The 24945-nt window shown below is 39.3% G+C and overlaps 1 protein-coding gene across 1 annotated transcript in view; it reads right to left on the bottom strand.

Moving 5' to 3' along the window:
• Positions 1–6017: 6017 nt before the first annotated feature.
• The window catches only part of NPR3 (natriuretic peptide receptor 3), a 72909-nt gene continuing 53981 nt past the window's right edge, over positions 6018–24945 (bottom strand). Inside the window, exons 4-8 of the mRNA XM_070938911.1 lie at positions 21801–21936; positions 18292–18386; positions 12065–12197; positions 8843–8927; positions 6018–6683 (exon numbers count right to left, since the gene is read on the bottom strand). Of these exons, the coding sequence (XP_070795012.1) occupies positions 6572–6683; positions 8843–8927; positions 12065–12197; positions 18292–18386; positions 21801–21936 (561 nt within the window). The 3' untranslated portion in view covers positions 6018–6571. The remainder of the gene's footprint in view (positions 6684–8842; positions 8928–12064; positions 12198–18291; positions 18387–21800; positions 21937–24945) is intronic.

Raw genomic sequence — 24945 nt, 5'->3', positions numbered from 1 at the left:
CTGTTGTCTAATCTAACAAACAAACAAGAAAAGCTCTTCATAGTTCATATTTCCTTTAGGAAAACATTTAGTAAGACCTAAGAGAGATCTGTTGTGAGGATAGACGTCACTTAGATTTGAAACTGGTCTTACTTGATGTATAATGATGTATATAGTAAGACTGGCCTTGTATTTTTCATTGTCTTCCTATGTCACAACTGACAGGATAAACAGAAGTTTATGTAGTGTGTGGATTGCATTTTGAGGGTTGCTTCTAGTCCAGGGGTCTTCAACCTTGTCAACTTTAAGACTTGTGGACTTCAACTCCCAGAATTCTGAGAGTTGGTCCACAAGTCTTAAAGTTGACAAGGTTGGAGACCCCTGTTCTAGTCTACCATTTCTCTTGCTCTGACCAATCTTTCTCAAGGTATAACAAAAACCTGAGAACAGATTTTGCACTTGTCCGCTTATGATTAAGCCACTGTGAGAAACTACACTTAAATACACAGAATGAGGCTTTCTGGTTTAACTCAGAATGTAGAGGTTTTCTAGAAAAATAACTATTTTTAACCGTATTGCGAAAGATGCCTCATTTCAGATGTGTTTTCTTCTCTGCTTTCTGTATTTGTTGCCACTGAAGGAGAGGTGAAAATGTAGTGCTTTCCTCTTAATAGCCTAAGACAGTGGTTCTCAACCTTTTCTTGACCACGGATCCCCTTTAAATCTTTGTGACCATGGCCACGGATCCCCAAGACTTAACTCAAGACTTAAATAGTTTTTTCAAGCCTTTGTGGACCTCCTGTGATGACATTGTGTTTGCCCAGGGGTCCATGGATCACAGGTTAAGAACCACTGGCCTAAGATATGCTGGACCATGGAAGCTCCTGACTGCTTCTTCTTTTGGATGAATTTTTAAGTTTGCTGACATATTGGACAATCCTTAAAAGTTTATTCTGAAATAACTCTCACTAGCTATTCAAATTGTTCTGGAATAAATAACGTTTGAGAACTCTGTAATTTGTTAAAACACTTCAGATGGTGTAATTATTTAGTCGTCCCAGAACAGTTTTCCTCCAGAGATATAGGAACAAAAATGCCCATTTTAATCCAACTTCAATGTCTCTGGAGATAACAGTTTGGGGAAAGCAGTTCTAAACATTTAATACTGCACTTGGATTCCATGTCATAGTGTGATTACAGGATGTAGTAAGAGCTTTTAGTTAAAAATATGTGTATTGTATGTTGTGTATTGTTTATGTGACATTGTGTATGTCTTAATAGAATTCTGTCTATGTCAGTTTATTTTTTAAAAAAATGTAGAACAGTTTTTCTAAAAAAAGAAATTTTCATTCATTTTTTAAAACAGGCTTAAGTGCATTTTTAGAAAAATAACACAGTAAATACACTAAGAAAGCATTTTATTCACATAACACATTCCGCCATTGTGAATCCCCCTAGTACAGGTACTGTGGATTAATATGCGACTCTGAGCAATATCAAAATTCTGAGGGTATTTTGGGTAATCATGTCTGCGTTTATCTAGTAAACCTGTAATATAACCTAGTATCATTTTTCTTGCTGGTTTAAAAATTTATCTTTGGTGAACAGCATTAACAATAGTGGTTAATGTAAAATGTGCAAGGAACAGCTTCAAACATATGTTCATAATGCTCTAAAATGCATGCATCAATTAAATAGTATTAATTGAATGTTGTATTAGAAAACCAAGTTACTGGTTTGAGAAAGCCTCATGTTGACTATTTACTAAAAAAGCTACAGTGAATCCTTAACAGAAAACCTATGTTTACTATTTTTGTTCTTCAGAGCTTAATCCACAGTCTTCTCCTTATGACATCCACATTCCAGGATCAACTTTGTAAGGGTTAATATTTATATACAATTATTGTAGCGTAATTGTGAAATACTGTTTTTTTTTTTTTTCAACTGTCCTACTCCCATAGCCTTTCATTCGGTCTTACTTTTTTGTTAGTGTTTATTGAAGTCTAGATCTCAAGACTAGGTTAAGCCAGATTTAAAAAAGGTCTCTAAAATCAGGGAAACTTCTGTTAGATTTGTCTAAAGCCCCACTGAGTATATTGGGATCCAAGTCAACAAGTAAGATTAAATATCTGAATTTTATCATTATTAAATGCAAGCATTTTTTTCAAAGCAGAATTGTATTTTTGTATTTACCACAGTTACTTTGGGTATACCTCAAAAACTACACAGCTAAAAAAGTCTTTTTGCATATAATTAAATCACTTTCAAACTTAGTGTTGGCTTGAACATTATATAGAAGTATAGGCACTGATTTGAAATGGAAACACTCCTATTAACTACTTTGGGGAAGATTCTCTTGAATTTCATGTCTCAGAGCTGGTTCTAAGGCATACCAAAGAGGAAAATTGTATATACAGTATTTAATAGTGCAATTCAATGCATGTTTCCTCAGAAATGGATTTTCTTAAGGTTGGTAAGAGTTCTGCATGGATTACATTGAATTAATCCAATGTCTACTAGTAAAAGTGACTGAATATTCTGGAAATTTCTATGAAATTAGGAACACTTGACCATTTTCACTAAAAGCTACTGGTTCAATGACACGTGCCCCAAAAGTGATTTTCTCTCTTGTTTTTCTCTTGAATCAGGCAACTACTAGATAATTACTTAATTCTTAAATTAATTTTCAATATACTTGTCTGAGCGCTGTATGTATTATTTGGACTACAATGTAATGCATATTTAGGATCACTTTCATTTCAGCTGGATAAAAGAATTTCCTCAATGTTCAGTTGAACTGAAGCACAAAGATTGAAATTTTAGAGCAGTAGATGGAAAACCTAATCCAAGGGATTTTTTAAAAAAACAGAATTTATTGTTTCTCTGTGCATGTTTTTGTAAATAAAGGCAAACAGACTCCTGTGTAAGCCTGAACTTTTTTTCTATTCAAGGTATGAGCATCAACTTTCAATTCTTATGCATTGCCACTGTGGACAGAAAGAAGGGAAAGGGTGGAAGATCAGCCTACCACCATGCTGATATAAAAGTTTAGACTTTTGTTGAATCTAAATTCTCTGCTCATGAATATTCAGACTTTAAAAAAAAAAAACTTTTCAAACATGCTCTTCATTTGATTTTCCAACATAAGCAGAGATCCCAAAGAGATATCTTTTCCAAAATGGAACAGATATCCCAAATAGATAACCCTAATAGAAAAATATAGGAATACCTAAAAATAAAATGTGAATATCATTTTTATACAACCAAGTATTTGTGACTTCCATTGCTGTACAAAACTATTCTGCCATGTGATATTTACAAAGTTTGGGCTGCACCCAAGGCTCCAAGTTGGCAGTTGGGTATTTGCATCCTAGGAAAAACTGTAGAGGGTAGATGTTGTATTGCAACCTGACTCTACACTTGTTTTCCTCATAAGTAAGTACCACAGTTTTCAATGGAACATTTGAGTGACAGCCTGGTTTTGAAAACCAGCTTCTTTGGGGAGGGGGAGACATCAGGATTCTCAGAGCTGCATAGTGTCAACTGTGAAGCTGAGCTGACCAAAGCCATCTTGGAGCTTCAGTGTTGCCACACTGGAGCTGAGGGATAGGGAGGTGGGGATTAGAGATAGCTGGCATTTTGTAGCCAAAATAAAATACTTTCTCTTGGGAACCAAGGACATTCTCACACCTGGTCAGAGGAAGGAGGAGTGATGTCACTAAGCAACCAGACAGTGCCTTGATTGGACCATGTGACTAATTGTTTGGGGAGGACGAAAATTTTTACTTTTAATTAGGTGAAAACTGCAGGAACCTTCAGGGTCAGTTGTCACCAGCCTGTGCCAATATGACATATCAAATAAATTCATTCTTTGAGGAATCTACCTGCCTCGGAATTTTGTTTGCTGTGGGTAAGTTACTTGGAACCCTGAAACACGGGACACAACTGTGGGGGCCAAGCATCTCATTAGTTGCACTAGAGAAAAATATTTGTAGCTCAGGGTTGAAATGAGGAGTTGTTGGTGCTCTCAAAGCTTGGTTGTTTCCTTGCAGACGTTTTATTCACCACACTAGGAAACATCATCAGTGCTATTAAGGAGTGGGGTTTGCTGTCATTTTACATTCACCGAGGGCCCCTTTTCTCATTAGTTTAAATTTCAGTAGTGGCAATTATAGACATAAGGACCAACACCATTCAGAGAAGAATTTCACCTGAATTTCCAACTGTGTGTGCATATGTGTGTCCATTTATATCAAGCATGCCCACACAGGTAATCCTCAATTTACAACTACAACTGAGGCCAAAATTTCCATTGCCAAGCAAGACAGCTGTTAAGTGACTTTTGCCCCATTTACAATCTTTCTTGCCACGGTTGTTAAGTGAATCATTGAAGTTAAGTTAGTAACATGGTTGGTAAGTGAATCTGACTTCTCTGCTGATTTTGCTTGTCGGAAGGTAGCAGAAGGTGATTTGCAACCATCAACAATCCTTGCCAGTAGCCAAGCACCTGAATTTTGATCAGTGACCTCGGGGATGCTGCAACAACCATCAGAAAAATGGTGGTAAGTCAGTGTTTTCAGTGCCGTTGTAACTTCCAACGGTCACTAAACAAATGGTCGTAAGTCGACAACTATTTGTGTAGAGAGCAGCATGCACTTTGATTAGAGGCAGAGATTTTGATTTGAGTCAACAGCAGCTGTAAAATCTGATTTACATATCAAGTATATGAGATAGGCATCCAGATGGTTGAACCTGCTGGATTCTTTCAATCTTTAAATACTTTATAGAAATCCAGTTCACACCCACTAATCCACCACTGAGAGGATTAGCTAGAACAGGGATGTCAAACTTGATTTCATTGAGGGCCGCATCAGTGTTGTATTTGACCTCAGGGGGCAGGGTGGGCATGGTCAGTTTGACGTCATTTGTCGGGTGTGTGTGTGTGTGCCTGTTGTGGCCTGAGCACTCTGCCAGCAAAAATAGGCCCCTGAGCTCCATTTTCGGCCGTAACAGCCTCCAGCAGCTCTCTGCCAGTGAAAACAGAGCTGGGGAGGGGGTCATGCAGGAGGTCGTCGTGGCTGAAAACAGACTCTGGGAGGGCCACGCATGGCCCTCCCAAGCTCTGTTTTCACTGGCAGAGGCATCGCGGGCCGGTCCTTTCCTGTTTCCAGAGTGGCCTCACGGGCCAGATCTAAGTACCCTGCAGGCCGGATCTGGCCCCCAGGCCTTGAGTTTGACATCCCTGAGCTAGAACTATCTTCTCTGAAATATTTCAAAATACCTTAACTTTTTTTCCTATCTAGGAAAATATTCAGGTCATTTGCATTCTGAAGTAGAAAACCCGACCTTCAGGATTCCACCACTTTATGCCTTTATGTTAACTTATGTATACAGCTGGCCTAAAACTGCATCTCTTTCCTCCAAAACCCTTTTGTGTGAACCTTATACCAAATTTCTAAAATAACCTACCCTGTCAGCCAGATTATGAATTTATCATTTGTCAGATCTTAGTGATATTTAATATTGATTCCTCTAATTTTATCCATATGGCAAAATCTTAACGGGGCAGGTTGAACCGAAAGAAAATTGTGCAAAGTCATTCAAAGAGATCCAGGGATGGATTTGAACTGGAGTCTTTCAGATCCTAGGCCATGTCTAAACCACTGTTCTATGCTGGCTCTCAAAGTATGATTATAATTGGTCAGATTCCTAACAGCGATGCTGAAAATTTAGGGAGCTACAGCCTCAGTGTCAGGTTACGATGCTGAAAATTTAGGGAGCTGACACTCAGACATCTGGAGGGCAACAAGCTGGAGACGATGGATCTAAAGTCAGGAAGCATTTCCCCTGGATGTGGAAGTAATGTGGGTGGGGAAACTTCCTCAAAATAAAAATTCAGGGTGAAGTGGAATTTATTTGAAAAAGAATTTTCCCTTCCCATGGATACAGCTCTCTTTCTTATATTAATAATAGAGTAGTGAGAGAATATTCCCAGGAATCACTACGGAACAATTTCAAAACTAATGTGAGACGTAAACTGGTGTTCAGTATTAAACCCTCATTTTCTTCCACTGTTGATGAGATGCATGATTGTTTGTTTTCCAAAATTATATTGCACTGAACAAGCTACACACTCTTTTTTCTCCATCCCGTCTCCACCATTCAATCCAGAACGTATTTTGTCCCCTATGTGAAGCTGCCCCTTTGTCTATGAAAGCACTTAAGCATCTGGTGTGTGATGTAGTAAAGAATCACCTGACATTCACAAGGCCTCATGAAGGAACGTTTACATCCTCAAGACCCCAGATCTGCCTTGAGATATCCACAAAGTATTAATAATGTCTTGTCGTGAAAAAACGGGTATCTTTTCTTTTAATCATTCATCTTTCCATGAGATTAAAAAAAGGCCATGTGGCATAATGTGGCTAGTAAATCATTCCTGAGTTTCTGGAAAAAAAAAAAAAAAATAAGACAAGCGACTCTACTTTTAAAAGGTGGAGTCCTTAACGCACTTTTTTTTTTTTTCAGTGGCAGTCTTTGGTAGCGTCCATTTGTCTACAGGTATTCCCCACAAGAGCAATTCTTTTCTATTTCATGCAGCAGAAAAGTGAGACCTGATGGAGTCTTCTCGTAACTGTCGGTGCTTGCCGATGTTGTACTCTTCCAGCTGATTTCTTCTTTCAATGGTTATTTTGTACTTTTTCCTGAGTGGCAGAAAGTAACAATGATTCCTTCAGCAATTTGAGATAAGAAAGAAAACTCCCACTACAAAAGAACATCTGGTTTTGGCATAATCAGTTACATCAGGGGTGTCAAACTCAAGGCCCAGGGGACAGATCCGGCCCGCGCGGTACTTAGATCTGGCCAACGGGGCCGCCCTGGAAACAGCAAAGGACTGGCCTGCGGTGCAGGGGTGGGTTCTAATTTTTTTTACTACCGGTTATGTGGGCGTGGCTTATTTTGTGGGTGTGGCTTGGAGGTCATGTGACTAGGTGGGCATGGCTAGCTGGTCAGTCATTTCTGGAAGGTCCTCGCACTTACGACCAGTCCTCACACTTACGACCCGACTCATTTGTTTGCTTTCAACACTGATCAGCTGTAGGACGGCCCTTTGAAGCCCCGCGGCAAGAGTTTAAACAGTTTTTTTCCCTCTAGTCATCAGCTGGGACTCAGGAGGCAGCAATAGATTGGGGGTGGGACCAAATAAAAGGTAAGAATAACGTGGGGGGGTGGGGGGGGTGAGAACCGGTTCGGTGACGTCATATTGTCACCGCTACCGGCTTGGCCGAACCAGACCGGGAGGAACCCACCACTGCTGTGGTGCTTCTGCCAGCGAGAACGGGCTCTCAAGCTTTGTTTTCGGCTGCCACGACCTCCTGCAACCCTCTGCCAGTGAAAATGGAGCTTGGGAGGGCTGGTTCGCAAGAACCAGTAGTAAAACTGGCGGGAGGCCCCCATCATCACCCCGGATGTCATCATCGGTGATCTGCGCATGCGAACCGGTAGTAAAGGTAAGTAGAACCCACCCCTGCACTGTACATAGGGCTACTCTTGAAGAGCATTCGGAAGCTACAGCTGCTGCAGAGTGCAGCAGCATGGATAGTTTTGGGGACCCCAAGAATGCCCCCTGTAACACCACTGCTTCGTTAGCTTCATTGGTTATTAGTCCCATTCAAGGTGTTGGTGATTAGCTTTAAAGCCCTTCATGGCATGAATCCAGCTTACTTGAGGGACTGTCTCCTATTGGGTTTGGCCTGTACCACTCATGCCAGCAGAGGAGGCATGCTGTGGGTCCCGTCAGCCCGATTATTCCAGCTGGCGGGGTCCAGGAAGAGGGCCTTCTCTGCTGTTGCTCCTGCCCCCTGGAACATTCCCCCCCCCCGATGTGAGGTTGGCCCAACCCTATCTTTTCGTAAGGGCCTAAAAATCTGGCTGTGTCAGTCGGCTTGGGGCCACAGGGCAATGGAGGTGGTTAATTGAATAATAACAGATCCTTCCTCCCCCCCCCCCCGGCCCCATCCTCCCCATGTGTCTTTGGTTTTAATGTTTATTTTTAACTATTTATGTTTTATTTATACGTAACTGTAAGCCACCAAGAGTTTTACCCTATGGTAAAATGTATAGCCAATAAATTTTATAAATAAATACATTTATTTATTCGTTCACTCATTTACTTTGAATGGCTATCCATCTCAAGCAAGTGACTCTGGCCAGCAAACAGTCGTTGAACTGACTAAAATCTACTTGCAATCACAATGCAAAAAGAAGAATTAAATGCATATAGCATCAGAGAATTATTATAATCCATAAATGTTAGCATAACCAGGAAATGGGACTCTTCATACAGTATATTCAGGATTTGAGGCCCATGAACCTTCCAAAAGGCCAACAGGATTGGGGCCATCCTAATCTCTGGAGGGAGAATGTTCAAGAGGACAGGCGCTATGGAGGAGAAGGATATTCCTCCTGGTCCCCTCCAGTTGCCATTTCTTGGCTGATGGGGCCTTCAACAGGTGTCCAACCTGCCTGATTGAATTGGACAGGTAAACAACTGGGAGAAGACCGTCCCCTCAGGTAACCCGGTTCCAAGCCATGAAAGACTTTAAAGGTGACAGCCAGCTTGATTTGCCATGTTGATTTCACTTCTGGTTTCCAACTGCTGAGGAATCATTTAACAAGGCTGACTTTGAATAAATGTCTTTTTAACTACCATACCATTTTGGAGAGTGTTTGGATCAGTTCATGAACCTTCTCTATCTGATGGAACCCAACCTGCCAGACTGCAGACTTTCTCCTATTGCTTTCTTTGGGAGGAGAAATGAGACAGCCATTCAAAGATACTAGGTGTTAAAATTAAACTCACCTGAAAATGTAGAAGGCCATCAACAATCCTGCTCCTAGCAAGGCACCTACAACTATTCCAGTAACTGCTGATTCTCCTACGCCACCTGCTTGAAAAACAAACAGAAATCAAAGGAATCCCTTAACAACAAAATCTTGCAGAATGATTGAATTATAGATTCAATCTGTAACTGATTTGTTTGAAGCTTAGTTTTTAGCTGAGGTTGAAATGTTCTTTTTTCTTTAGATTCACACTCTTCTTTTATGAATTGAGTTTATTTTGGATTCATTGTTAGCACACGATCCCCTTCCCAAATCAGTGAAAGTCCCTGACCACTTTAATGGAGAAATGACTTATTTTAACATAAGCATATTTCCTATTCTGAAATATTTATCTATTATTTATTTATTGGTTCGATTTATATGCCGCCCTTCTCCGGAGACTCAGGGCGGCTTACAATGCGTTAAGCAATAGCCTTCATACTTTTGTATATATCTGCTTAGTAGGGCTTTCCCCCCCGCCCAAAGCGGTGTTCTTTTTATACAAAGTTATAAAAACAACTAACCCCTTTCTTTTTGTACCACTTCTGTTGTACATGTCAGCTTGCTGAAGCTCCTGTTGCTGGCTTGAAGGACATGTATAGATGTCCTTATTGCCCCCACAATCCGGGTCCTCATATGTAGGTTTGTAAGCCTTAGTGAATTATTTTAGGATATTTACAAACAGTTTTTGTATCCACAGAATATCTTCTTGTACAGTTCCACTAACTCAGGGACAGGGAGCCTGGATAGTTCAACAGACAGAGCACTGTAATTTAACACCAGCTGTCTGCAATTAAAGTAAGATCGAATCTCGCCAGGCTCAAGGTTGACTCAGCCTTCCATCCTTTCTAAAGTAGGTAAATTGAGGACCCAGTTTGTGGGGGCAATAAGCTGACTTTGTATAAATATACAAAAGTATGAAGGCTATTGCTTAACGCACTGTAAACCGCCCTGAGTCTCCGGGGAAGGGCGGCATATAAATCAAATTAAAAAAAAAAACTCACACATATACCTATTAAATTAAACAGTTAACCTACCTAAATTTATGAATACCGTGTTTCTCCGAAAATACGACCTACCCTGAAAACAAGTCCTAGCTTGATTTTTACATGTGCGCCGAATATAAGCCTTATCCCCAAAATAAGCCCTAATTAAGACCTCTCCCACTCTAGGGTTCATAGGCAAAAATTAAGCTAGGGTGGGGATGTGGGGGTGGAGCTGCCTTACTACTTACTTTTAGACAGCTGCAGCCAGGCCTCGCACACCCCGACACCTGCCTTGCCAGCCCATTTCTTCTGCAAGGCCGGCAAGGCTTTCCTGAAGGCCTCTGCAGCTGATAACAGAGCTCCAGATCAATTTGGAGCTCTGTTATTGGCTACAGAGGCCTTCAGGAAAGCCTTGCCGGCCTTCCTTGCGGGCCACAGAAGAAGTTTCTGAAGGCCCCTGACAGCAAAAAGGAGGCTGGGGGTGACACACACAGGTGAGGTGAAGTCAGTGGACTAAATTTCCCCCCTCCCAAAAATAAGACCTGGTGCCTTTTTCAGTGGAAAAAAGTATGACAGGGTCTTATTTTCGGGGAAACACGGTAGTAGGTCATCCCTTTAGAGAGGTCTCCTCTTATTCCTGCTATTTCCATCAGAAGGGAAGAGTTTGCTTGTCTAAAATGATAAAAGGCATTGCTATCACTTTAGCTGCCTTCTGGTAGCTGTGCCTGAGTAAACACAGCCTTAAGCAGATAAGATGCACTTCTGCCTGATAAACTCAGGACTAGTCCATGCCTGGCCTCTGGCTGGTTGTTCTAATGCACAACTTGCTTTATTTTTAATGGTCTGACCTCCAGTTATTGGAATAACAGTGGAGAAAAACTACTAATATTCCTAAGTGTTCATTTGCCTTCTACACATTTTGTTTCATGATGTAACAATTGTGACATTAGATGTCTGTGGAAAATGTTTCTTGGGGATTTATATATACAGTATATATATATATATATATATGTGTATATAATTAAATTATATAATAATTACACAATTACATGGGAAGAAACCCGAAATATTAACTATACACACACACACACACACACACACACACACACACACACACACACACACACACACACACATATTCTTTTTAATTCATAGGCTTAAATGTATGATATTTTTGTAATATGTAGATAAAGTTGTTAAACTTTATGCCACCATGGCCATTTATATATATATATAAAAAACCCTGATTACAAAAATATCACATATATATATATATATATATATATATATATATATATATATATATATATATATATATATATATATATATATATATATATATATATATATGACGTACTTTTTTCCCTCCTAAAAGAGGCTGAAAATTTGGGTGCGTCTTATACTCCAAATGTAAACCCGCCCACCTGCCGGCCCTCACTCTTTGGCCTCCGTGCAACCTCTTCCTGCCTGCAGAGATTGCCACCGACAATGACTTGTGTTTTTGGGCTCTGTGCGTCACGTTTTCAGCCTCCAAACGCTCTGTTTGAGAGCCCTTCAAGGCTGCGGGGATCACCAAAGTGCATCGCCACCGATTGCCGCCCGAAAACGCGATGTGTTTGGACGCTGAAAATGCGACGCGCGGTGCCCAAAATGGCTACCCGGAACAGCTGCTGCTTTCTCTTACCCCTTCCGCGCTTTGCCTGCTTTAGTCACTGGAGCTCCCTCCAATGATCAGCTGTGCTTTTGAAGCTGTTTTTCAGACCCAACTCGAACGAAGTGATCTTCGGTGTTTTGCCTGCATTTCTAATTGCTGCTCCCTCCAGCGATGAGCTGTTCTTTAGAAGCTATTTTCTAGCCCCAACCAGTCCCAACCTCAAAACCAGAGAGCGAACTAATGTGCTGAAGCTGACCAAGCTAAGGACACTATCCAGATGAATACTTGATAGGCAGAATGTTGGCGCTTATAAAAAAAATGGCACAGAAGGGGAAATCGGCTGCGGAAAAAAAATTGTGAATTTTTGGGTTGGAACCCGATTTGGTCGTGGTCAGAGGTTTTACTGTGTGTGTGTGTATAAATATATATGTGTGTGTGTATACACACACACACACACACACACACACACACACACACATATATGAATACAGAGGTAAATGCATAGATTATCAGCTTAGTTTCATTAGGCCTAAAACCCATACATTAACCTCACTTAACTTACATGATTTGCAGGCTGCATTGCTCGTGTGCTCCAATCCTCGGCTATCATCTGTTTTCAGTCTTTGCTCCCAGAGGTAATTTGCACTTGGAATTATTTCAAGTCGTCCCTGTTTTCCATAATAGTTTCCAATTACCTGTATATAAAAACAATATCGCAAAATGAAAACAATGTCCTGCTAGATCAAGAGAACAGTATATATCTCTCTCTTCTGTCTGCCTGTCTGCCTGCCTGCCTGCCTGCCTGCCTATCTATCTATCTATCTATCTATCTATCTATCTATCTATCTATCTATCTATCTATCTATCATCTCTCTGTCTCTCTCTCTCCATCCATCCATCCTATTGCACATCTACATCAGAAATCTAGTAAAGAGCATTAAGGATTCTAAGATTTACTGACTGAGGACAGAGTTGGTAAACCATGTAATTCCTTCGCTCTATCTTATAATGGGAAAAATTATCCCGAGAAAACTGAACTGAGCTTCTGCAAGAGCTTAACCATGGTAAAAGTAACGACAGCAACAACAACAATTCTAGCCTGTTCCAAAACTTCTAAGATTTGTTTGGTGCAAAACCAAGTTGCTGAAATTATACAAACCTTAAGAATAAATCACATTTGCAACCCATCTGTGTTTGTGAATCCACATGCAAAGTAGCTTCCTGCAGCTGTAACATAGGAACTATCAGGGTGTCATTACAATCTGAGACATTTTGGCTATTTGTGTATAGTTGTCAAGATTTTTTATCATGTGCCTTGGCTATTTTTTTTTTATTTTTTTACAAGAAGCCAGAGTAACCTTGTTGTAAACATCAAGTGATCAGATAAAAGCCTAAGTTCCTTTGGCATTGTTCCACTTAGGAAATAAACTTTTCATGAGCGATGGGAAGGAATCTCCCAAGTAAATAAATACTGCCACTAGCATCATCAAAAAGGGGGGAATATTATAAATCAGGGATGGGGCAAACATAGTAAAATGAATTATGTCCACTCAAAAGGGAAAGTAAGCAGAATCTGAAAAGAGAGAAGTTTGTACAGACAAACAAAGTTAACAAATGATTGTTAGCTCTGCAGTGATTGTTTCTGCCCGAAAAGAGAGCTGAACAGGAACATCTGCAGAGAATGAAATCAATATAATCCTTTTTGTTCATGGATATATTTTTTTTAAACTCTGGCTTAAGATGCTGAATTCTTTGGTCTTTCCTCAGATGACCTCTGGACTTTTTACTATCTTTATAGTTTCTCTTCTGACATCTTCCATTTTAATATTTTATTACTCCGTTGTTTTGTTAACGTTTCTCAATCAACTTGATGGAAAAGGTTTGCTTACTTGATAAAGCAGAGGCAAAATTCTCTTAAATTTGGGGCAGGGTTTGGATTGTGTTAGTAATTAAGGGTATCTGTCTTTCACTCGTCAAACATATCTCCCCAGTACAAACTTCCCGTTTTCCAGTGAAGCCCTGGAGAAAGAATCAGTGAAGGAACTCTTATCTGGGATTTCTTTCAATCAGGAAGTGTGGGCAGTCAGGAAGGCTGGCATGTGATAGAGAAATAGCATAACATAGCACAGCGTTCCCTAACTTTTCCATCTTGGCAGCCTGGTGTGGCGCTGGGTGGTGTGTGGAAGTGGCAGGCGCACATGCGCAGCTCCCTTTGTGTGAGTGGCGCACGTGTGTGCCTTCCACTTGCACAAATGGAGCTTTGCCCGGGAGCGGAGGGTGTTTGAGCTCATGTGTGAAGATCTACTTACATGAGTGGCAGGCCCTTGCGTTTGCACATGAAGCTCCACTCGGGCGAGCACAGGGTGTTTGAGCAGAGGGCGCTTGTGCTTGCGCACAAAGCTCCATTTGCACGAATGAAGCTTTGCGTGTGAACGTGAGTGCCTTCCGTTTGCCCGAGTGGAGCTTAACATACACACGCTTGTCCATTTCTCCCACGGCCCGGTTTCAAACAGGCCGCGGCCACTATGGGGTTGGGGACCCATGATATAGCATTCCTGTCAGAAGCAGCAAGGCACTTCTGGGTTGAAAGGATTAGCTGGTGACATCACTGTTGCCTTGGAGACGCCCAGTTGGAGACTCCTTTCATGTCCCCGGCAGGAACTGGAGTGAAGGGCGGGAGCTCAACCCCGCCCAATGGCAGTACTTGGGTCTTGAACGCAGGCTTACTAACTTCCAACCCAGTGTCCTAACCACACAAGCCACTATGTTCCTTTGTGATAAAGAAATATCGGGAAAAAAAAATCCTTGCAGACACAAAGTATAATCAGAAAATACTTCTACAGGACCCTGATAACGAGATATCAGGGCCTTCTCTGTGGCAGCTCCTGCCCTCTGGAACGATTTGCCGCCGGAGATACGAAGGATATCGGATCTCTGGATCTTTCGCCGTGCCCTAAAAACTTTTCTTTTCCATCAAGCAGGGCTGGCGTGAAACACCCCCCCCCCCTTTTCTAGCTTTTTTAATTTTTTAAATTGTCAATGGCTTTTAGTTTGAATGTTTTAAATTTTGGGGCCAAAGTCATTAAATTCTTTTAAAATTTAAAATTTTGTATTGGTATGTGTTTTAGTTTTGGCTGTGCACCGCCCTGAGTCCACTAGGAGAAGGGCGGTATACAAATTGAATAAATAAATAAATAAATAATATAAAAGCAAAAATATTTTCTGCAGAAAATTCTTTATGGTATGGGTCCAGGAAATCTGAGGAACCATCTTGCCCCATGGGATTGGTCTGTCCCACTTGTTCAGACAGAAAGGGCCTACGGCACATCCCACCTACTGCAGACCCTATCAGCCAAGGTATTTTGGCTAGCAGGGTCTAGAGAAGAGCCTTTTCTGGCATGGCCCCCATTCTCTGGAAAATCTTGTCCCTGGAGGTAAGATTTGCCCTCACCCTTCTGGCCTTTAGGAAAAGCCTTGAAGCCTGGCTCTGCTGGTTGGTGTGGGGCTCTGATGGAGAAGTTGTAGCCTGGAGGTGGTTGGTGCAGGGACAGATGAGGGACCATTTAATCTTTTGCAATTTTAATCCTTTTTTATATTTATAATGGCTTTTATATCTCTATTTTTGTGATATTGCAAGCTGCCCCAAACAGTGAGATGAGGGTATATAAATTTACCGTATTTTTCAGAGTATAAGATGCACCTTTTTTACCCCCCAAAAGGGGGGTATACACCAAATGTAGCCCTGCCCACCCACTGGCCCCCATCCTTTGGCCTGTGCCTCGCAGCAGTTACCTTCTTGCAAGCAAACAGCAAGAAAAAACAGTCCCTTTCAGCTTCAGCATAGGTTAATTAGCACAAGTTGATCAGATTGGCCTCCCGACTCTCAGCTGATTTGCTCTCAGCTGTTTTGCACAGGGCTCTCTTGCTTGCTGCAAAGAGTGCTGGAGCAGATTTTTTTTTTCCCTAGCTATGCTGAAAAAACGAAACTGAAAGTAAAGCAGGCTCTTTGCTCCAACGTGACAAAATGAGACAGAGAGAGATTTTCTTTTTCCTCACCAAAAAAGGTAGGTGCAAACAATGGGAAATTTAGGGCAAAAGAGGAGAGTTCAAGATTTTAAAACACAAAAGAAAAAAAGGCTCTATTTAACTAGGGAATTGAAATAATTGAGATACTATTAATTGTATATTGTGTTGAAAGCAGAAATTTGTGGTTTGGAGGAATATATGGGGAAAATTATTTGGTTTATTATTATTGGTAAATATAATTAATTGATTTGTAAGAAATTGGATTGCATGGAAATAATTGGAATATTCATGTTCATATTGATTAATATACAAAAAAGATAGTTATAACTAATTGATTTATATAAAAATGTTGAATTTGTATTAAACAATTGTAATATTAAATAATTAACCAATGTGAGGATGGATACAAAAATAGATGACAATGGGAAGGGGTATAATATAGAATAGAAGGAAAAAATTGAACAAACAAAACAATTAAATATTCAGAGGATAAATTTTCAGTATTGGCAGCAAACCTCAAAATAAATGCTGTCCAAAAGGTGATATGAATAAGATAATAGCACAAAGGGGCTTTTCCATGCCAAATCAAACCAATTCACTGAACTTGCGGGTCAACAAGGTGACATAACAATGATTTCCCTAATTTTAACATCTTGAGTAGCAGATTACAATCATCCGAAAGCAATGACTTCCGTTGTGTTAATGGGGGCTATTTCCCCAATAGAAGCTCAACAGAATGGCATTTTTTCTAGATTCTTAGACTCTTGACAGTTTGGATGTAATGATGCTTGTGTCATGAACCCAGAAATGCACTTCCCCTCTCTGAGAGTACTGGCTTCAGTACTGCAGTCCTGATTATTTCCCCATTATGTTGAAAACAGGAAATAGTTACCTGATTTGTTCTAATTTGCCAGGCTCTATAACTGCAGATTTTTTTTTGTTTCAAAACCTGCTTAGTAAACTAATAGGAAACAGGAATCTGCATTTGACTTTAGGCAGACCTTAAATACTAAGGGTATGAAAGGAGAAACTGATTGGAATAGTATTGAAAAGAATCTTGCAAGTACAACACCCCTCCCAGGTGGCCTTCCACCTTCTGATGAAATATTGGCAGGATAATAGCATTTACCACCTTGTTAAACAAACTGCATGCACTGCTGAACCACTCCAACTATTCAGAAGCTTCTCCTAATGCTGATCTTTAGTAAATTGATTCTAATCTTTCCCTTTGGGAAAAAAAAAAGAAGAGAGGAACTTGTAATTTAAATTATAGCTTGCAAGAGACTGCAAGGGTAATTCAAAGCATTGGGAAGGGAGTAGATTGCCTTCTCTATTTCTCTTCATCTTCCCAAATTATTATTATTAGCTGTTAAGTGACAAAGTACAGAATTGTATGAAACATATATGTCATGCATCTATTTTGGTTCCATTTTCTATCATGTACTATCAAAGTGGAACATCTATTTACAGAATATAATATTTGTGATATTTTGGATTTAGGATTTTGTATTCCTCCTTTTGTATTCATCATTGTTATACAATGCCAATACTCAAAACACTCTTCGTAGGGTCATATTTGGAATATCCAGATAGCTAATTAGTATGGTTAGTTTGGTGTCTATGTTTTAAAATGTGTCTTGTGGTTATGTCAACCTATTCTTCTCTCTAACCTTTTCAAGGTACCAGTGAGTTACAGTATATTAACACTTCATAACAAAAGTCCTTTACTCGTGACTGCAATTGGTACCGGAATTTCGGCTGTAAGTTGGAACAGTCATTAAGTCCAGGCATGCACCCAATTTTATGACTGTTTTTACAACAGTTGTAAAACAAATCACACAGTTATAAGTTCAAATCCATTCTCCCAAATGGACATTTATTTGCTAGAAACTCATGTGTTTGTGGGATGCTGCAACCAGTTTGGTTTAGTGGTTAAGGCACCAGGCTAAAAACCAGGGGAGTGTAAGTTCAAATCCTGCCACAGCCATGAACGCCAGCTGGGTGACACTGGACTAATCACTCTCTCAGTCCAACCCACCGCACAGAGTTGTTGCTGAGGGGAAAATAGGAGGAGGAAAGAGTACTGTGTATAGTCATTGCCTTGAGTTATTTGTAAAAATAATAAAAGTGGGATACATATTAATACATAAATAAACAAATAAAAATAAATATATACGAACCAGTTGCCAAATACTGGAAATGTGGTCATGTGCACTTTAGCTTCTTTGTTTTCTATTATTTTGTCTATTTTGTGGTTCCACCAGTTCTTGCTTGCAGGCAAGTGGTTTTGTTTGAATTATGTTAATTTAATTGTAATGTTGGTCGTGCTGGATAAAAGCTAAATTAATTCACTCCCTTAATCTTTCTCGGGTTCATAATTGCTGCCCTTAATCTTTTTCTAAATTCCCAGCAGATTTCTGTTGCCAAACCAAATATAAAACTGAAGCACCTTTGGGACATGACTAGAGTATTGGACTTGGTGCAGGAAAGGAATAGTTCAAATTCCTATTCAGTAGGGAGAATGATTGTTACACCTAAAATTTCTAGAACCTAAATGCCATTCAAAGATTTAATGAAACAGGACAAGCATATATTTCAATCCAATTTATAATTTAGAACATCTTTCCTGAAGTTGATGGACTCCAGGTATGTTGGTCTTCAGCTCCCAAGCCTAGGCATCTTGTTATCCATGCGAAGAGCTCATTCAATATACCCAAAGGAGAATAAACATGGTCAAAGCTGATTTAGAAACAATTTACTCACCTGCTGTGTTCCAGTTTCAGGATCAGTCATGGCAACCACAGAAAAATCTCCAAACCTTTCTCCAGAGGCATCAATAGATACTGGCCCTGCAATGCCTGAAGAACAATATATATATATATATATATATATATATATATATATATATATATATATATAATGTTTCCAAGAAAAATAAAATAAAGAGGGCAGAATTTTTACAGGCTGATATGGTAAGGAATCCTAGCAGCCTTCTGGCTGGCATTCCAAGAGACTGCAATTGTGTCTACATTCCTAGAATATGTAACATTGCCTTCTCAAGAGGATAAATTATTTCAGCTTTTTAGTAGAAATGAAAGTAACCAAGTCTTATTTGACATTCCCTAATAGAAACTGGCTTAAAACCCTTGCCCTGGGTTAAAAGAAGCAAGCAGTAAATGGCTTTGAATAGCTTACACATATTGGAAAGCAAATATACTTGTCGAATGTTGGAATTCTTTGTTGTCTTCCTAACCATTTTTTTAAAAAATATTCTATTAAAGCTTCAACAAAATTACGTTGGAAATTAATTTACAATGAAAAATCTTGCTCAGAAAAATCTCATTTCTCACAGGATACTCACTGTTGCTTACTTGAAGTCAAACAAATTTTAAGGATCCCTATCTGTAGAACTAGAGAGCCAATAATGCACCAGGCTGGAAACGAGGGGCCCAGGAGTTCTAGTCCCATCTTAAATATGAAACCAGCACATACTCTCAACCCTAGGATGGAGGCAATGGCAAAACACTTCTGGAAAATGTTGCTAAGAAAATGCCAGGGACTAATCCAGCCAGTCATCAGGAATTTACACTGACTTGAAGACACATTAAAAAAAATCTGTAGAAATAACAGGGAATGGTCCTTTCTCTCTTCTTTCCTTGCAGAAACTCTGTCAAGATATAGGTAAAGAGATAGCAAATATCCAGAAACACTTGACTAAACAGTTCCCTGTTTCTCCTATAACCTAATCTTCTACACTAGTTGTACTAGTACCACTGGTTGTGTCCCTAAACTGATTCCTAAAGTAGTGTATATGCTAGTGAGGTGTCCCTCTATTGCAGTTTTCAGTGAAACCAATGGATCTGCTGTGTTTTATAATCTTTATAATGTGAGGCACTGAATTAGTTGAACTTGTTTACGGAGAAAAATACACGCAAGTTTTTGGCTTGACTTGTAACCTGATATTTACCAGATATCATCATACTAAAATGCCTCTTAATTCCTTGCTGGGGATTATGAGAACTGTAGTTCCAAGCATATCCAGAAGGTGCCAGAATGAGGAATGTTGAATTAAAGATTTAGAAGGGATATTTTCTTTTCTCTTCCAGATAAAAGACAGACAGATTAGTCTATGCCAAACTCCTATGTGCTTAATTGTATATACTGTACATTGTGCTTTTCTTTATATGTAAAAAAGAAAATTCCTTTTCATGGACCATTTCTCCCAAAATACATATTTCTTTGCATAACTTGGGTTCCAAAAAGCCCATTATCCAATTTTGAGAGGAGCACAGTCTACATAATTGCTCATCCAGGAAATGTGGAATAGGAAGTTCATTTCAAAATGCATACCAGATGAAATGATATTTCACTGCAATTCTACTGTCAATCTAATATTTCCCTTCTAGTAAAGCATTTCCTTTAATGCTCTCTTCCTAAAGAAAAAGTAACAGCATCTGAGAAAATGGCTGATGATGTTTTTCAAAGCCATTCCAGTTTCTGAACTCATTGTTGGGTTCTTATCTAAAGGAAACATTTCCGTATCTGTAACTACTTCCACTGAATTTTGCCCAGTACATAATGACGGGTGAATTTGACAAGGGCTGCTGGTCTTACCAGGAATGTCCTGCTTATTTTATAAAGTTTAGCTCTATGTGGATGTCCGTATTAAGGTTTTTGTATATTTATATAATAAGGCTTGTAGGACTTAAGGTGGTTGTTTTAATAACCAGGCACAAACACTAGAAATAAAAAAAAAATGGAACCCTTACTTTCCATATGCACAATGAAATTTTGGAAATCTAATATAAAAAAAATATAACATTGCAACTAAACAGGTAAATAGCATCTGAGCATTTTTAAAATCAAACCTAGCTTTTAAGATTAAGAAACTAAATTTAAAAAGGAACTAATGTAATGAGGTAAGTTAATAAACAAACAGGAAAACAGTTGAAAAAACTTGAAAAGAGGAATCCAGAGTTTCTAAATAACTGTATTAAGGACATATTGCTGCTTGCTACTGATATTGGTGCTATTAACATCAATACAACGGAGCTAAGCAATCCATATTTAAAAGCTGCATTGTCTATGCAGTTCTCTACATATGCTGATTAAATTCAATATTATCCACTTGCTTTATTTTTGGTAGACTATACAATAATAGGGGACGTGGTGGCTCAGTGGCTAAGATGCTAAGCTTGTCAATCAAAAGGTCGGCAGTTCAGCGGTTCGAATCCCTAGTGCCGCGTAACGCGTTACTTGCCCCAGATTCTGCCAATCTAGCAGTTCGAAAGCACGTAAAAGATGCAAGTAGAAAAATAGGGACCACCTTTGGTGGGAAGGTAACAGTGTTCCGTGCGCCTTTGGCATTTAGTCATGCCTGTTACATGACCACAGAGATGTCTTCGGACAGCGCTGGCTCTTTGGCTTTGAAACAGAGATGAGCACCGCCCCCTAGAGTCGGGAATGACTAGCACATATGCGCGAGGGGGAACCTTTACCTTTTTTTACAATCATATGCAGGAGACAGCATTTCAGGCAGATCAGTGGGGACAATAGGTAGAAGGTTGAGGGGTGAAGGTTATTTAAATCAGTGTTTTTCAAACCTGGCAACTTGAAGATGTGTCGACTTCAACACCCAGAATTCCCCAGCCAGCATGAAGTCCATACATTTTCAAGTTGCCAAGTTTGAAAAACATTGATCTAAACAAAGCATTCAGAGATTCTTATGCTTTATTTTTTAACGTGCTCCATTTTAACTCTCTCAGGGTTTTGGCTGTTTCCATGGCCAATTCAAAGGGTTGGTTTCAATCTGTGTAACCCTACAGAGTGTTTTCTTCTCACAGAAACTTCCTTCCATAGAAACTGATTGTTGTCTTAAGGTTATCTAGAATTTTTCCTCTGATAACTACTTCAGTCTGACCTCTTTTGTTCTCCCTTTAAGCCCCGTGACTTTGTTGGTACTTGAAGCTCCTGAACTGATTGTTTAAATTCCTGCGCTGGTCTTGTACTTTATTCTGCCAACATAAGATTTTGCATGACACAAATGTTTTAAAAATGGCTAACAAAATCAATCAATCAACCAACCAATAACAAAATCTTCTTTCATAATATTAGCAGAAACAATTGGCTTTTCATTTCAATTATCTAGAAGACTTGATCAACAAAACCCAGGAATCATAATCTCTACTATGAAGAAGCAAGGATAAAAAGTGGCAGCTTTTACTAAAACAAAATTATTTATAAAAAAGCATGGAATATGTGACTGGATGTACCTTCGTATGTCCTGTTCCATGTCTGATGAACAATCTTATCTCCATCTTTCTTTGTGAAGCCATTCTTCAGAACTTCCCGTAAAGCCAGAACATAGAGAATTAAGGCATCATGGAAACCTTCAACAAACATGTTCACCTAAAAGCAAAACAACATTTCATTGGTGATTTGGTCCGTAAATTCAGCAAAATCATAATTTTATGCATCATAATTCATAGACATCTCTAAAAGGGGCAAGTGGGGCAAATGATAATATGCATGTTATGAAATCAGCCTGAAATGAAATGACCTGTGTACTTGATAAGGTATTCCAAAATTTGCACGATGGTATTATTTATTTATTTATTCATTTGCTCGTTCATTTCAATTTATTAGCTCCTCAACTCCAATGGACGCTGGGTGGTACATACAGGTCAAAAAGACTAAAAGCAGCTAAAAATATTAAATCAACAGCAGCCTGGACTAAAATGCTCTTATAACAAAATCCACAAAACAAAATAAGACCCATTAAACAAATAAATATGAACCCCAGGCACAGATCTAAAGATAGGTTTTCTAAGCTTTTTGGACCACTTTCAGAGGCTGAGGCCCACAACAGAGGATACACACTTCCTAGGTCCCACAAGATGGCAACATTTTTGTTGGAGCCCACCAACTCTGCTGGAACATATGGGATAGGCACACATGATTGGAGACAGGCGGTCTCTCAGGTAACTTATGCGCCTCGGTGGTTACTTCTGCTGACTGCCGGTTGCCTGCAATTTGGCACTTCAAATCTCACCGGCTCAAGGTTGACTCAGCCTTCCATCCTTCCGAGGTGGGTAAAATGAGGACCCAGATTGTTGGGGGCAATATGCTGACTCTGTAAACCACTTAGAAAGGGTTGTAAAGCACTGTGAAGTGATATATAAATCTAAGTGCTATTGCTATTGCTATTATGTGGCATTATGAAGAACATACCAGTATTTTGATTATCACCATGGCTTGTTACAGAAGCTGCTGCACACAGTGGTTAATAAATGCAGAACAAAAGTTGGCCTAAATTATACAAGTACCTTTTAGAAAATGGTAAAACAAAACTGGACTGTCTTTTTCTTAGTGGAAAATATATGTTTAAGTATTATTTTGAGTAAAGAAAGATAGATCCAGTAAATATCATTTGTCATTTGTGTTTAATAAGCGTTTAGGAATCTTCATTATAGTATTGAATTCCTACTTCTTAGTTTTGAGTTGAGCTTCATAATCCCCTAATAGCATGATTTTGTTTGTATACAAAGTGTGCTTTTGATTACAATATTCCCACAATTCTTATAATGCAATTTTAAAGCTTTGCATTTGCATGTAAGGATTGAGGATGCATAAGCTTCAAATGAAATCGTCAATCGGTTATTTCAGTATAATTTTCTCCTACAGCAATATTAAGTGCTAACTTTTGTGGACATATCTGAAAAATGTTGGAGAAGAAATCTCGATCTCTGATTATATTTTGATAAGATAAAGTGGGTTTACCGTATGTCTCTGGAATTCTGCAAGATATGTATGCATTCTAGAATGATATGGTGACTCCTTATGATATGATAGGGATGGAGAATTTCAATGTTAGTTTGAATCCAGCAGCAGATACTGGCTGATAAACAGAACCCATGAAAAGGAAGTTACTATTCTGCTGATCGTCCTCAACAATAAACATAGCTACTCAGCTTATAGTAAAGGGGAACATATATTTCTGTCAGCAAAGTCATACAAAATTTAATAAAGCAGAAGCTATGGCTTGACCTAGAATAGATAGGACAATCTGAGGTGTTTCTTTTCTCTTTTTGTATAATAACTACTCTATATATACTGTATATACATAATCTACCAACTCACTGTATTCCTTTTCCTGTTGAGGATCTTAGAAAGTGCTCTCCAAATACTGTGCCGTTGCCCGTGACTCAGAAAAAACAAATATTTATTAATCTGCTTTAAACAGGTTTTATCATAAACAGAACAGAAGCTCTTAGGCTTTTGTAAGAGGAGAAAAGAGAAGTGTTTTTGTCCCATGAGTTGGGTTGGCTGCCCCTACTTCTCTACCCTCCTACAGATGTTAGAAACCTATTCTCGGCAGGACCATCTTGGCAGGACTTTGAACGTCAGAACAATTCCATCCTGTAGCTTATTTTCTAAAGACCGCCCTGTGTCCGCGCATGTATCTCCACATTTTTGTGGCTCTTTCAGTCAATGGCATGAGCTAAATGAAATGTCCCTTTCCAATACAAATGCAAAAAAGTGTATAAATAGCCTTGTGTTTTTGAGAAATCCCGGCAATGCTGTGCTACAAGGAATCCAGCTGTGCAGCTGGTCTCCCTGGGTTGCAATGCTTGTCCTGTTTGCTGGCCATCTGTAGATTCAGAGAGAATGGAAGCAGCTAGTTTAAATGAGTAGGCCTGTCTTCTATGCCAAACTGCTGGGTACCCTTTTCACTTCCGCTTGCTTTTTTACAGAATTCTTTTCTGTCCCTCTTTTCAAATGTATATCCATTTTGGATCAACCCCAAGAGAAAGAGAAAGTTGCATTTAAAAAAAAAAAAAGAAAAACTAATTGCCGTATTCTTTGGGCAATTAAAAACAGAAAGGCTAATGAGACTAACTTCCCTGAGCAACAGACATAAAGGCAGGCAGGCATGCATAGTTCATACATCTGAATAGGAGAAAAAGAAAGCTGGATGGCTTTGGTGGACAAAGGAACACATTAAAGGGAGCTTTATAAGTTCACCCACATTAATTCCAGAAACCAGTCTCTTGAGTTTGTCATAATATGAATGCAGCAAAATTGCACAAATGATTAACAAGTGATTTATAAATTAAGGTGGAAGATTTCTTAAGCAGAGGAAATGTCCAAAGTTCTGCTAAACCAATGCAACATCAGTTCATGATTTTAAAACCCTAGGAATAGACTTTGGGCTCATCTGCAAAGTGTGCTTACTGTAGTGATCCCCCCCCCCAGTCACTTCCTCTCTTTTAATTTCTGAAATAACCAATGATCTGCTGAATGTAAAGTCCTGAAATTGACTAACCCATCCCTGATGTAATTGAAAGATTTTATAATCTGCATGTAGAGCTTCATAGGGAAGACCTGGCTCCTTACTTCTTTTTTACTGCAATTTCT

This window comes from Pituophis catenifer, unplaced genomic scaffold, assembly GCF_029215685.1.
Source record: "Pituophis catenifer annectens isolate HBS135680 unplaced genomic scaffold, rPitCat1.0.hap2 SCAF_2, whole genome shotgun sequence".
In the NCBI taxonomy this organism is placed as follows: Eukaryota; Metazoa; Chordata; class Lepidosauria; order Squamata; family Colubridae; genus Pituophis; species Pituophis catenifer.
The sequence above is the reverse complement of the archived record's forward strand: the minus strand, read 5'-3'. Positions and strand labels throughout refer to the sequence as shown.